Raw genomic sequence first — 15,762 nt, forward strand, 5'->3', positions numbered from 1 at the left:
AAAAACTCAAACCGGGGCACTTAATCACTAACCTATCCCAGACAAAAAAAAACAGCCGATCTAGAAGGTCACAAGGTTGTGAAGCTTGTAGTTCTGCTATTGTCAATACTTTTGACAATCTCCTTGACATTGTTTATGAATTTTCAATACATTTTCAACTGGAAATATATTGGACCATGGAAATGGTTTCCATAGGCTTCACCCCATTTAGACATGAGGTAGATTCAAAATAATAAGTCTTCTAAATCCTAAAAGTTTTCTGAAAAACCTGTTTCTGTCAGTGGTGCTCAACCTTTTTCAGGTCAAGGACCCCCAGAATTATCTGAATTTGGCCGTCAACCCCCAACTGAAAATATGATGTTCCAGGGACCACCCCCCAGAAGCAAAGATTAGAGTTAAAAATCTGAAAGAATCTATATTCAAAGATTTACGCCACATTTTAACGATTTTTCAAAAACATAATGTTTAAAACACCAAAAGGGGTTCCCGCCCAGAATGGGATAAGAGAGAGAACCCCAGCAAATGGCAAAGTGCAATACGCGTGCAACGTTGATTAGCGCTAAGACAGGTTGCACACAGACCAATAAAAAAAAATACAAATTCTAAAACGGTTAGTCCCAATACTTGATTCTGATTGGCTGGTTACCGTCACGTGACCGGTGTAAATTTCACCGATAACCCACACCTTCAATCACTATATCATTCGCACCTGATTCCGCATCTCTGTAGCTGTACTGGGGAAGGGGAGCGCTTGATTACCTTACAAACCCATGCCGTGCGGGCGTCTAAGCGCCGCCCGGCTCATATGACTGTGAATGTGTGGCTCCAGGCAGCCCCGTAAAGACATCAAGCGCTATTCTCCCGTCACATAGGCTACTTGCCGAGCAAAACGAGGAAGTTATGTGGCTCGCTCTGGTGGTGCAAAGCGTAGCTACTTTTGTGAATTTAATAGTTGTATTTAGGTTAATATTGCTATATGTTTGTAATCGTTTTAGAAAAGCAATAAGCCACTCGAGGCCCCAGCTTACCGGGTATTTTACAATGGCTGGGGGGTAGAAGACCCTCCGCTCCGCGTCGGGTCTGCCTACGCCCCCAGCCATTGTAAAATACCCGGTAACCCGAGACCTCTCGTGGCTTATTGCTTAAACCTAAAATGCCAAACGTAGCAAGCAGGCTGGATCCCAGGATGGGGGACATGGGGGTGGGCGCTATGGTGATAAATATCGTCGAGACGATACAATGTCTCCACCATACGCCTTTTCAGAGATATTGTGTGTATATAAATACGGCAGTGGGTCAGTGGGTAAAGTGGCCGGATGGAAACCGCAAGGTTCGATTCCGGGCTCCCCCCCAGAGTTAGTGTCGAAGTGTCCTTGAGCAAGACTCTGAACCCCTAATTGCTCCCGATGTGCAGGTTGGTGCCTTGCATGGTTTCCCCCCTCATCGGTGTATGAATGTGTGTGCGTGAATGGGTGAATGTAATGCACAATCTATGTAAAGGTGTATGAATGTGTGCGTGAATGGGTGAATGTAATGCACAATCTATGTAAAGGTGTATGAATGTGTGCGTGAATGGGTGAATGTAATGCACAATCTACGTAAAGGTGTATGAATGTGTGCGTGAATGGGTGAATGTAATGCACAATCTATGTAAAGGTGTATGAATGTGTGCGTGAATGGGTGAATGTAATGCACAATCTATGTAAAGGTGTATGAATGTGTGTGAATGGATGAATGTAATGCACAATCTATGTAAAGGTGTATGAATGTGTGTGAATGGATGAATGTGATGCACAATCTATGTAAAGCGCCTTGGATAAAAGGCACTATATAAATGCACCATATTGTGGTACAGTGAATGCACATTCTATGATTTGCAGTTACTTCTGTAGAACGACTGTTTCGTTGGCCAAAAATAATTATTTTGGTGTAAATGGTCCGTTACTCCTTTTTCTTTTAGTTTTTCTTATCTTGTAGGAGGTGGTTGTGTTCGACTTGAACAATAAGCCTAAAAGCCAACGTGAAAAAGAATGGTGATAATATCATGGATCGTGATACAAAGAATGGTGATAATATATTTTTCCATACCGCTGTCACGATTACACAAACCCATTTAGACCTGAGAAATTCTAAAAAAAATCTTCTAAATCATGAGTCAGCGGTTCTCAAACATTTTCATAGCAAGGACCCCCAAAAAATGTAATTGGCCACCGACCCCATCTGAAAATACATGCAACAGGGTGTCTGCACTGCAGGCTTAGGCAAGTCAGATTTAACTTTAGATTTTATATTGTGAGCTTGTAGATCTGTTCAAGCTGTTACTTTGGGCTTGTTTATCTGTAAAGACAGACCAATTAATCAGACCGATTAATTCATCGGTCAGATTGATTCATCGAACCGATGCCGATGAATCTAAAAACAAGTAGAATCGGCCGATACCGATGTGTTTGCCGATTAATCTCCCATCACTAATAAAAACAAATTAAAAAAAACGTGATCGGGACATCCGTAGTTCAGCCGATGACGATTACCTTCCTCACCACCTCCTCCTCCTTCTTCTCGTAGTGGGAGAATCTTTTATAAGTTGTCAGCTCGACAGAGTGCATTTCTAGTTATTATTATCATCATCATTACCTTCCTCACCACCTCCTCCTCCTCCTGCTTCTTCTCGTAGTGGGAGAAGTCGTCGAAGATGGACGTGGTGTGCTTGTAGGCGGCGATGATCTTCAGCACCAGCTTGGCCTTCTCCAGGGGCACCTCCTGCGTGTCCCGCGAGTTGGTCACCGGCTTGTTGTCGTTGTTCTCCAGGCGGATGTGCCGCAGCTGGCTGTTGGGCACGTCCTTGACGAAGAGCCACGCCACGTCGAACTTGCCCTTCCACTTGTCCTGCGCCCAGACGCCGGCGCTGGCGCCGTAGTCCACCGGCGAGCGCATCTCCGCCACGCCGCAGAAGTGGCCCGAGCCGTTGACGGAGAAGAGCAGGTAGACGGGGCCCTTGGCGGCCAGCGAGCGGAAGGCCTGGTCCAGGCGCTTGTTGCCGTGCTCCGTGGAGCACCAGATGGAGTACTTGATGGAGCGGTGGATGTCGTCCTCGCTGTACGACTTGATGATGAACACGCGGCCGTTCTTCAGGTTCCACTCAAACTCCTGGTGGGGTTTTTTTTATTTGGGTTGGGGGGGTGGGGGGGTGGGGGGGAGGGGTTAGGGAGGGAGGGAAAAAAAATATCAATTAGAGCAGTGGTTCCCAAAGTGGGGTGCTTCAGGGAGTTCCAGGGGGTCCCCAGATAAATGATAGTTTGGAACCAATTGGACCCTTACGGGTCTGTAACTACAGACCCGTAAGGGTTTAACAAGAGTTAAATTAACATTGATTTTACAATATCAATTGAGGGTCCTAGAGATAGAAATGCCATGAATCCATTTAGACCCGACGTCGAAATAAAAAAAACGTTCGCTCTGAAAGAATATATATTCAAAGATGTGTGCCGCATTTTTTACGATTTTTCAAAAATAGCAGACCTACAAGCTCATAGCGCGCCACCGAGTGGCGCGCTATGAGCTTGTAGATCTGCTATTTTTCAATAGCTAAAGTACAACATAATGCTTAGTTAAAACACCAAAAGGGGTTCCCGTCCAGAATGGGTTAAATGGGGGGTCCGTAGACTAATGCATGTCAAACTGGGGGGTCCTTGAAATTAAACGGGTTGAGAATCACTGCTAGAGCCGTAAAACTCTTCTCTTACATGGGGGTTAGGGTGCATCAAAATTCAATGCAAAAAATTTAACAACAAATTATCAATCTGTTCTTTTGGAATTTTGTTCCAATGGCTATAGAAATGATCTTTGCAAAGTTTGGGGAAAATTCATTCAGATTTACAGGTCCAACGCAGCATGTGAAATTTAGGTAAAATGCCAAAAAGTGCCATTTTCGGTGCTTTTATAACTCCCATTTTCTATTAACATGACATGTCAATTTATCAAAAATACAACAAATAGTTTTTGAGAAGATGTTATTGGAAAGAGCAAAATGTGTTTATTTAACAATAAACATTACATTGTCATTTAAATCATCACTGATTTTTTTTTGAAAATGGAGTCTTAGTCCTCCACTGTGTTCATGTTCAGCCGGCCCTTGCAGCAGCTAAGATTGGGCTGCTCACAGCGGTAATGCTCAACTGCTTGCAGCACATTCTGCAGATGTTGCTCACTCTTCACTGCTGCCACAAAGTCTGTTGTGAGTTTGACCCCATGCTCGGCGCAGTCATTGACGACGTTGATAGCACGCACATTCACCAGTCACCACACCTGCCTGGAATGATGCACTGGTAGCAGTGACGACGACTACGTGGGGGCTGCGGGGCTCGAGCCCCCTTGATGATTTTTAGGGGATTTCTAGTTTTTCTACATTCCTAACACCTCCCCCCGCCCCTGGGCATGCTCGGCCAGTCTGGGGGCGGGGGCGTGCCCCCACGACGATTATAATTACATTTCGTCCCTGACTGGTAGCCCAATCCTCTACATTGAGTGAGATAAATGCTGGATCGATCTGCAGCTGGTGCATACCGAACCAGCAGTCTGGGTTGGCAAGGTCAGCCAACCTGGTGGTCGGCGAGAGGACTGGAAACGTTGGCTTGCCGAAACCAGTGCCAAAGCACTGCTGTGGGGCTAGCATGGGAAGATCATCTGGCTTGGGATCCAAGATGGCATCCGAAAGTGCACGTCGCTCATCAGCTGGCACATTGGTGCTGAAGAGTGCCAGGGGCAGCATGTCAGGAGTCAGGTACCAGAGGTGCCTCTGCAGTGCTTTCATGGCTGATGTTGCAATGCCCTCATCAACAGACTTGTAAGTGTGCAGGTTGTGGTAGAGTGTGAGGTCATTCCATGCAGCATCTACGGCCGTGTCACAGGTCAGCCACCATGTTGCGTAGATGTGCGTAATGAAGTTGGCAAACGTCCAAATCTTCTGCACCTGCTGCCGTGTGGTAGTGGTGCCCTGGGGAAGCAAGGTGATATGCCGCTCCAGCATAGCCAACTTGAGAGTGTAGAGTAACTTGGCCATCCAGCATGCCTTGTGCAGCGCTCCCGGTCTTTGGAAGTTTACTGGAGTCTGTGCTGCATCATCTGCACCCAGATAGACAAGACACAGCTGCACAAACTTGTGGTAGTCGCCTCGCTTGTAGTCTATCATCGCCGCAGCACATGCAATGAGTTCAGCACCTAACCTGCCCAGGAACGGTTGTTCGGCGTTGGCAGTAATGCAGTGATACAATGGGTCACTGTATTTGTGCGGCAATCCTGCAGATGCCTAAACAAGGTAACCTCTGGTGAGAGTGAGGACTCCACCTTGAGGCCAGTGAAAATGTGGCTGAGGATCACCTCACCAATGTGATGCTGGCACGCCAAGCAATTTCAGCTGCTCTGCATCTCCAACCACCACTGTCAAACGCTCCTCCAACTGGCGCACATTGCTTAGCGTCGGTGTCAACTTGCCGTCCCAGTGCAGGGTGCACATAGGAGGTGGTGTCCACTGCTTGTGGTGTTCTTTATTGACAGCCTCCAGCACTTTGCGCTGTGATCGATCTACTGTTGTGTATGATGCTGAAATCATTTCACAATTACTGCCCGACTCTGTGATCAGGGCGCACATGAAGGCAGCCTGCTGCTGCATTGGTGTGATCTTCAACCGTGTAACCAGTGACATAAGACTCGGCCGTAGATGCTGCATGGAATGACCTCACACTCTACCACAACCTGCACACTTGCTTACAAGTCTGTTGACGAGGGCATTGCAATATCAGCCATGAAAGCACTGGAGAGGCACCTCTGGTACCTGACTGCTGAGACGCTGCCCCTGGCACTCTTCAACACCAACGTACCAGCTGAAGAGTGACGTGTACTTGCGGATGCCATCTTGGATAACAAGCCGGATGATCTTCCCATGCTAACAGCAGCGCTTTGGCACTGGTGCAAGCCAAAGTTTCCAGTCCTCTCGCCAACCACCAGGCTGTCCGACATTGCCAACCCAGACTGCTGGTTCGGTATACACCGGCTGCAGATCGATCCAGCATTTATCTCACTCAATGTAGAGGATTGGGCTACCAGAGGATTGGGCTATCATTCCAGGCAGGTGTGGTGACTGGTGAATGTGTGTGCTATCAATGTTGTCAATGACTGCGCCGAGCATGGGGTCAAACTCACAACAGTTTGTGGCAGCAGTGAAGAGTGAGCGAGATCTGCAGAGGTCCTGCAAGCAGTTGAGCATTATCGCTGTGAGCAGCCCAATCTTCGCTGCTGCAAGCGCCAGTTGAACATGAACACAGTGGAGGACTAAGAGTCCATTTTCAAACATTTTTCAGTGATGATTTAAATGAAAATAAAATGTTTATTCTTAAGTAAACACATTTAGCTCTTTCCAAAAACATCTTCTCAAAAACTATTTGTTGTAAACTTGATGAATTGACGTGTTATGTTAATAGAAAATGGGAGTTATAAAAGACCGAAAATCGCACTTTTACCCAAATTTGACATGCTGCGTTGGACCTGTAAATCACCATATATTGAAAAAATATTTTGCACATGTTCTTAAAACATGAAGTGGCACATTTTATCAAAGGAACAGATCAGGAGGTTAAACTTGCAAATTTTGATGCACCCTAATGGGTGTCCCTGGCATATCTTTTCAAATGGGGGGTCCGCGGGCTAATTAGTGTCAATTTGGGGGTCCTTGACATGAAAAGGTTTGAGAACCACTGGATTAGGGGGCGCCCGCTGGCCTAGTGGTCCAGGCGCAAATATAGGCTCTAGTCTAGCCTGACAGCGTGCCGCGTGTTCGAGTCCCGTTCATGACGACCTTTGCTGCATGTCTCTCCCCTTCTCTCTCTCCCTCTTTACTGTCAGTCTTCACTAATAACTATCAATAAAAGGCAAAAAGCCAAAAAACAACAAACATAAAAAAAGAATATTGATTAATTTCAACCTTTTTCACATCAAGGCCCATTATTTATTCGGCATCTGAGCCACGCACGGAACCTTTGATGACATTTAGCCTCTCAGAACAAAAACTGAAGAATATAAATATTATCTTTGGATAAGATTTTGTCCACAATTCAATGCTGTATTGATGTTGGTACCATTAGAGATACTGTAAACAGGCAAACGTTGATCAAAATTACTAATTGTGTAGACTTCTTGTAAATTAAGTAATGCAGATGTTTAAACTCATTCACTGCCAGTTTCGCTAGAACAGTCTGCAGCCACTGCCATGTGTTTTACTAATCTTTCAAGACCCACGGAATATTTATTTTTCCATGACGATGTAAACGCCAATTATCTCAAAAATAAAAAAACGAGAAACGGTGACACAAAAAATAATAATGTCACCGTCCGCAAAGTTCCGTTCTTTAGTTGAATATAGCTTGTTTTCACCAACAACGCAGTGTGGAACAGAAAGCAAGCACAGACATTTTAAATTTCATAAATCCTATAATATTGGACTAATCCGGCTTGGATTTGTTTTATTTACGGGAGCGCCCTTTATCGTAAACACTGAAAACACCAAATATACGTCAATGGCCGATTGGCTGTATGAATTGTCCCCTCCTTACCTTGGGGGTTGTAAGCTGTGATTGGCCGAATTGTCCCCTCCGATTGGCCGAATTGTCCCCTCCTTACCTTGGGGTTGTAGCTGTGATTGGCCGAATTGTCCCCTCCTTACCTTGGGGGTTGTAAGCTGTGATTGACCGAATTGTCCCCTCCTTACCTTGGGGTTGTAGCTGTGATTGGCTCGCAGCTTCTCCAACACGGGGTGGGAGGGGTCTAAGCCTGGGCCCGCCCCCAGGGGACCGCCTCCTCCGTTGCCGACGCCCCCTCCGGCCAAGGCGGAGCCGTCCATGCCGCCTCCCCCTCCGTAGCCAGGGTTGCGGTTGCGCGGGGCCACCCAGCGGGTCTGGGGCGGCGGGGGGTGCATGGAGCTGTGGTTCTGATAGGTCTGCTGCTGCTGCGAGTGGTGGGGAGGGGGAGGAGCCTGCATGGGACGATAAACGTCGTTGTCGTTGTTTTAAACAAATAAACAAGCAGTTTCACAATAATCGCATCGTGGAGACTTTTAACCCATTTAGACCCGAGGACGATTTTTACAAATGTCTTCTAAATCATGACAAGTTTTCTGAAAAAAATCATGATAAGTTTTCTGAAAAAACCCTATGTTTCTGTGTCAAGTGGTGCTCAAACTATGTCATGTCAAGGATTCCCAGAATTATCTGTATTTGGCCGCTGACCCCCCCCCATCTCAAAATATGTTGTTCCAGGGACCACCCCAGAAGCAAAGATTTGAGTTACAAACGTTCGCTCTGAAAGAATATATATTTAAAGATTTGCACCACATTTTAAAGATTTTGCAAAAATAGCAGATCTACCACCTCGTAGAGCGGCACCGAGTGCCGCGCTACGAGCTTGTAGATCTGCTATTTTGTAGTACCGAGTGCCGCGCTACGAGCTTGTAGATCTGCTATTTTTTAGTAGCTAAAGTATAACATAATAATTTTCTGTTTGGTTTATTTCTATTTTTATGACGTCACTGTATAGGCATGGACACGGCCAAAGTTGACCAGGTATTTTACGAGGTTTGTAATCAATCCCAGGTGTTGCTGATGAGACTGGTGGCTGCCTGGCTGGTGATTCTTTATGCGTTTGTTATTATTTTACTTCATAATACTTTATCTATTTATACCAAAGTGACAGAGAATAAATACTTTTTATTTTTAACTCAGTGAACAGTTTTGGATATCAGTTTTACTTCACACATCTAAACGTAATCCCTGGCGTCGGTAACCAGTTGAACTAATGTACAGGGCTGTCCAATTAATTTTAGTTACTTACTCTTGTGTTTTTGTTCATGTTTTTTTTAAATAAATATTTACATGGAAAATATGAGAAATAGAATTGTGGTGGAACATTGAGATTGACATTTGAGCAAGAATCGTGCAGCACTGACTGGACTTTGATGCTACAACCCAAAAACGTTTAAGTTTCATTCTTCCGCCCCCTGTGACGTCACGTGGGTGTACTTAGCAACAACACTTGTTGAAGTTTATCGTGAAATTGACCTACATTAGGATGAATTCGCTTTTGTTGAACTGCAAATTCAGCACCACTTAACACCTCTGTACTTGATAAAACCTGTAAGAGGGGGGGGGGGGAACGTTCCCCCCAGAATAGGAATGCTGGAGTTTCAAGTGGTTAAAAGAAAAAATGCGCATCTTACATCTACGAGAAAACTCATTTCAGCTGCTTGTATTCGCAACCTTATTCTTTCGGTCATGACGTGAGTAGGAACGAAGATTGCTCGGTAGACGGAGAGCTTTTCCCCCTTGGCTCAACTCTCTTTTCGTCACAACAGTGCGGTACTACAGCGACTGCTATACCGCCCCTGCCGCTCCAATTCACCGGCTGATCTCCTTCTCCGTCCTACCCCTCACTCGTGAACAAGACCCCGAGATACCCCCATTTAGACCTGAGGACGATTCTACAAATTCCTTCAAAATCCTGACAGTTTTCTAAAAAAAAAGTGGTCAGTGGTGCTCAAAGTTTTGCATGTCAAGGACCCCAAAAACTATATGTAATATGCCGCCGACCCCCATCTGAAAATATGTAGTTCCAGGGACCCCACCGGAAGCAAAGATTTGAGTTAAGTGAAAGAATATATGTGACCAGATTTGACTGAGAGACTGCCATCGCGCAAATTCCAGCTTTTCACCAGAGGAGAAAAACTTTTTTTTTATTTTTTTAAATGAGTTTATATAGCACAGTCAGACTCTTCACATACTAAATCCAATGGCAGTCCCTCAGTCAAATTTAGTCACATATATTCAAAGATTTGAGACACATTTTCACGATCTTTCAAAAATAGCAGATCTACAAGCTCGTAGCGCGGCACCGAGTGCCGCGCTACGAGCTTGTAGATCTGCTATTTTTCAATAGCTAAAGTATAACCTAAAACACCAAAAGGGGTTCCCGTCCTGAATGGGATAAACCCCTTCGCCTTGGGGTAACGTCGGTATCGACCATGACACTAAAAATCAAATGATCAGGAATCGGATCGGGAGCAAAAAGTAAAAAAAAAAAAACAACCCTCACCTGCATGCTCATCTGCTGCACCAGTGACTGCTGGGGGGGCGGGGCGGCCATGTGGAGCTGCGGGGGCCCGTGGTGGTGGTGGTGGTGTTGTTGTTGGTGGTGGGGGTGGTGATGGGGGTGGTGGGGCAGGGTGGGCGGAGCCTGGACCTTGGCCCCTCCTCCCCCTCCCACGGAGCCCCCCTTGTTGTCCCAGGTTCCGATCTCCATGTTGTGTTTGATGGGCGGCGGCCCCCCGGGCAGAGCCCCGCCCCCCCCGCCTAGGGGGAGTCCCACCACCCCCCCGCCACCGGGGGGCATCATGCCGCCGCCCACCCCCATGATGACCGGCTTGTTGTTGTTGTTGTTGTTGCTCTTGGACTTGTTGTTGTTGCCGCCGTTGTTGTTGTTGTTGACGGGCGTCATCTTGGCGGGCTTGCTGGCGATGGCGGCCCACGACGCCGGCTTGTTCTGGAGGGGCATCCCGATGGGCGTGCCCATCCCCCCGCCCCCGTTGCCCGCGGCCACCACGTTGTTGCCGACCCCGCCCCCGATCACCGAGCCCACCTTCAAGCCCGAGCCGACGCCCACCATGTCCCCGCCGCCGCCGCCCATCTTTAGTCCCAGCATGCCTTGCTCCAGGCTGTGGTGGTGGTGGTGGTTCATGCCCGGCGCCTTGCTCTGCAGCGTGTCGCCAACGCCCGCGTGGAAGCCCGTCGTGGCCTGGCCGCCGTCGCCGGGCTGCACCAGGGTGCCCCCCAGGGAGCTGGGCGGGTAACTGTAGCTGCCGCCGTACGCCTGAGACACCGAGCTCTGCGTCTGCTGCTGCTGCTGCTGCTGCTGGCCCTGCTGCTGCGATTGGCTGCCGTGGCCGCCGGTGGGCGGGGGCTGCGGCGGCGGGGGCGCGCCCCAGGCCGAGAAGGCCGGGTTCTCGGGGAAGAAGTTGAAGCGGTGCGGGGGGTAGATGCTGCTGCCCAGGCCCCCCGGCTGCCCGAACACCGTGTCGTGCATGAAGTGGTGGTCGCCGTTGCTCAGCGGCGCGTAGGGCGTCAGGTAAGGGATGGGCGGGTCGCCGCCCGTGGACCAGGGGGCCTCGCTCAGCGGGTAGGGGAAGCCAATGGACGGGGCGTAGTAGCTGGACAGGTACGGGTCCGTCATGGACTGGTAGCTGTTGTTCTGGGAGAGGACGATAAAAAGAGGGGGGGGGGTAAAACAATTAGTTTACGGGAACAGGTCGTCATCATTAAAGCCCTGCCAGCGATGCGAGCGACCTATGAAATCTCTTAGAACAGTGGTTCCCAAACCTTTTCATGTCAAGGACCCCCAAATTGACAATTTTTTGCCCGCGGACCAACATTTGAAAATATATGCCAGGGACCCCAATCATATAGGGACTCCCGAATCCCCCCCCCCCCCGTACCTAAACAGCAGATCCAAAACGACAGGTGGTAGCTGGGGTGGAGGAGGGCGAGCGCAGCAGTATCAGTGTGCAGCAGCACGCAAGCAAGATGAGCAAAGTTGACCATATCTGATACTGTTGTACTGACCAGTACAACCACAGTCTGATACGGTTGTACTGACCAGTACAACCACAGTCTGATACTGTTGTACTGGGAGCCGACCAGTACAACCACAGTCTGATACTGTTGTACTGACCAGTACAACCACAGTCTGATACTGTTGTACTGACCAGTACAACCACAGTCTGATACTGTTGTATTGACCAGTACAACCACAGTCTGATACTGTTGTACTGACCAGTACAACCACAGTCTGATACTGTTGTACTGGGAGCTGACCAGTACAACCACAGTCTGATACTATTGGCCACTAAGCAGCTCCGCTGGAGTAGCTGGGGGTTCAGTCAGTGCCTTGCTTAAGGGCACTTCAGAGGTGTTGGGTGAGTGATAACCAGCGCCCCTCAAAAAATACAAAATAAAAAAGTTGAAGAAGAGTATAGATATTATAAAAGCGAAGCGAGCCGCTAACTTTCCTACCTGATTGGACTGGCCGGTGAGATATGGCTCAAAGTCGCTGTCATGCACTGTATCCTTCTGGTGGAGGGAGCCATTCTGGACCGACACTGGAAAGGCTGGAACAAGAAGAAGAAGAATATGAAATCATTATCAGACAAGCAGATACATAAAACATAAATCAGTGGTGGTTCTCAAACTTTTTTAACCCATTCAGACCCGAGGATGATTCTACAAATGTCTTCTATATCCTGAGAGTTTTCTGAAAAAAATCATGTTTCTATGTCAGTCGTTCTCAAACATTTTTGTCAAGGATCTCCAAAAAGTATATGTAATTGGCCACCGACCCCCCATCTGAAAATATGTTGTTCCAGGGACCCCCACAGAAGCAAAGATTTGAGTTAAAAACTTTCGCTCTGAAATAATAAAATATTCAAAGATTTGCGCCACATTCACGATTATTCAAAAATAGCAGATCTACAAGCTTGTAGCGCAGCACTCGGTGCCGCGCTATGAGCTTGTAGATCTGCTATTTTTCAACAGCTAAAGTATAACATCATGCTTAAAACACCAAAAGGGGTTCCCGTCCTGAATGGACCCACAAACGTAATTGTATTTCGGCCGTGGACACCCAATCTGAAATGTTTTGTGCCAGGGATTCCCAGAAGCAGACAGAGATTTATGTTGAGGCTATATTCAAAGATTTGCACAAACGTTTTTCAAAAAATAGCAGATCTACAGTACAAGCTCGTGAATGAAGTGACACGAGCTTGAGTGCTGTGAGCTTGTATGTCTGCTATGTTTCGAATAGCCAAAGTATAACATGTGGTTCAAATGATTGACGCTATTTTAACTGCCTTTTTGCTGTAAATCAGGGGTTCTCAACCCGTGGGTCGCGACCCCTTGAGGGGTCGCCAAATTATTTTGGGGGGTCCCCAAATTATTTTCAAAAAAAAAAAAATGTTTTTTTTTTGTTTTCAACTGAATGGCTGTAAAGTGAAAAGGAAGAGTTTACATATAGTACACATAGTACATGCATACACCTTCCCTAATGATTATGGTTTCAGTATTTATTTATGGTGTATTGTCTCTATTATTAAGGTTATTATAGCAGTCAATTTATATTGGGGGTCGGGAGGGGGTCCCGAGACGTTGCCAACGCATTTTCGGGGGTCCCCGGCCAAAAAGGTTGAAAACCCCTGCTGTAAATGACTGCAACATGGCTGATCTTCAGTTCAAAGCATTCATTACTATTACCCAATAATATGTGCATCATGTGTATTATCTGTGATTCTTTGTGTGAGTGGAGGTACAAGGAACAGCAATGTCCGTGTTAACCTATGTGGCAATGTCCGTGTTAACCTATGTACGTGTGTGACTATGTGACTATGAGAGAGAGATAGTGCTGCACTGTTGCCTGCTAATGAGGGGGGGGGGGGGGGGGGCAGGGGAGTTGCACCACTCAGTTCACACGGGTGTGATTTTTTTTATGAACATGCAACGTACATGGAACTCTTGGTCTGATCAAGTATGTGTCAGAAAGAACCAAGATCTCTCACTAGTCACTACATCCGAGACAGAACACTGAATACAACAATATATACCACTCATTTTCAACATTTTACTATGCCATTAATATACCTTAGAGTTGTGGAAATAATAATAAAAAGTTCCCCCATTCTGTGTTGACTAGAACTGGAGGTCTGAAAAAAGAGCAGTAACATTATGAAGTACATCTCAGTGACATCAATGAGATGTACTTCATAATGTTACCGATTTTGTTTTGCAGACCTCCAGTTCTACTAGGCAACACAGAATGGGGGAACTTTTGTATTATTTCCACACAACAACTCTGTATATTAATGACATAGTAAAATGTTGAAAATGAGTGGTATTCCCCTACAATCCAGGACTTATTGGAATTAATAAAATGTTATGGTAGAGGTGTCCAGGTAGCTCAGTTGGTAGAACACTGGCCTTTGGACCACAAGGCACCACCAACTCGGCGTACGGTATTGTGTGACTGAGTGTGTTAAGTACTGGGAGTTGACGGTAAGCAGAGAAGTAAAACTAAATAAGAATCTCACAATGTGTATGTATGGCCAAGTCCTATGAGGCGATTTGTGAAACATTGTGAAAGGAGCCTTGTTTCCTAAACAATATGTAAAATAATTATGCTTTAGTAATATTGTTACAGCTGTTCTAATGAACATACTGCCAACCAGGTGACAAAATCACAGGCTGAGGTTTAAACCTTTGTTTTTATGAAATATCTGAGACCATTAGGAATTTATGGAAAATGCTTCTAAATGTAATACATAATTGTTAGTTTGACCACTTTAAATGCATGAATCTTTTAAACACCGAAAGGGTATTTTTAGGGTTTACTATGAGACCCAGCAGATCCTGTCTGTGTGTGTGTGTGTGTGTGTGTGTGTGTGTGTGTGTCACGCTGTAACACCACCCGCCCACCACCAGAGGGCGCAGCTGTATCACACACAAAAACACACACACACATGCACGCGCACACACGCACGCACACACGCAGTGTGTGTGTGTGCGTCGCGCACACACACACAAAACTTAACTTAAAAAAAATCTTAAAAAGGAAAAACTTTAAAAGGAAAAACTTAAAAAAAACTTAACTTAAAAAAAAAAAAAACTTAAAAAGGAAAAACTTTAAAAAAAACTTAACTTAAAAAAAAAAAAATTAAAAAGGAAACACTTTAAAAGGAAAAACTTAAAAAAAACTTAACTTAAAAAAAAACGTAACTTAAAAAAAAACTTAAAAAATTACGTAATTTATTCTAATTGTTGTTTTTGCAATTTACGAGCTGCGTTCGCGCGTCTTACTTGTTGTAGGACTAATGACTGGTCTAACCAAATGACTAGTCTAAACTAAGTACTGTCTAAACTAAGTACTGCACCCCTAACCGCAAGCTCTCGTATAAGACAATGTCACTGGTGCAACATGCTTTCAAAAAAGACATGCTGACTTCTATGAACTTGAATCCATTGTGGTAAGAGTTGGACTCTTAACTCATGCAATCCATCTACCAGATAGTGCTGCACGATTAATAGAAAAAAGGATTGCGATCTAGACTGAGACACCTATGCGATCTCATTTCTACATTTTAGCAAGAATCGTGCAGCACTGGTTGGCTTTTCCAATTCATTTTAGTTGCTCTTATGTTTTTGCTACAAGAGAGAGGCTGTTGTCTGTTTAAACTTAACCCATTTTGGGGCGGGAACCCTTTTTGGTGTTAGCATTAGCTATTGAAAAATAGCAGATCTACAAGCTCATAGCGCGCCATACAAGCTTGTAGGTCTGCTATTTTTGAAAAATCGAAGAACGACTGACATAGAAACATAGCTTTTTCAGAAACCTGTCAGGATGTAGAAGACATTTTTAGAATCTGATCTCAGGTCAAAATGGGTTAAAGCCCCAGTAGTTGGCTCCAGGTGCCACATTTTGAATGTAGTGAATGTTCAGCAACTACAGACTATAAAGACCATACATATTTTCATCAGACCAAGGACCACAATGAAAATAAGTCGTGTTTTGTTTTTTAATCCTTGACACTTCTCAGATGAACATGATGTAACGTATTTTTCTTGCTCGACATCAAATCAAATCAAATCAAATCTAATCAAGATTAAAGGAGAATCGTGATCTTAA

At 45.7% G+C, this 15,762-nt stretch overlaps 1 protein-coding gene across 1 annotated transcript in view; it reads right to left on the minus strand.

Annotated features, from left to right (window-relative positions):
- ythdf1 (YTH N6-methyladenosine RNA binding protein F1) overlaps nt 1–15,762 on the minus strand; it is a 28,951-nt gene that overhangs the window by 8,423 nt on the left and 4,766 nt on the right. Inside the window, exons 3-6 of the mRNA XM_079516378.1 lie at nt 12,108–12,202; nt 10,135–11,286; nt 7,760–8,023; nt 2,635–3,147 (exon numbers count right to left, since the gene is read on the minus strand). Of these exons, the coding sequence (XP_079372504.1) occupies nt 2,635–3,147; nt 7,760–8,023; nt 10,135–11,286; nt 12,108–12,202 (2,024 nt within the window). The remainder of the gene's footprint in view (nt 1–2,634; nt 3,148–7,759; nt 8,024–10,134; nt 11,287–12,107; nt 12,203–15,762) is intronic.

Source organism: Electrona antarctica (assembly GCF_951216825.1).
Source record: "Electrona antarctica genome assembly, chromosome: 2".
NCBI classification, from domain to species: domain Eukaryota; kingdom Metazoa; phylum Chordata; class Actinopteri; order Myctophiformes; family Myctophidae; genus Electrona; species Electrona antarctica.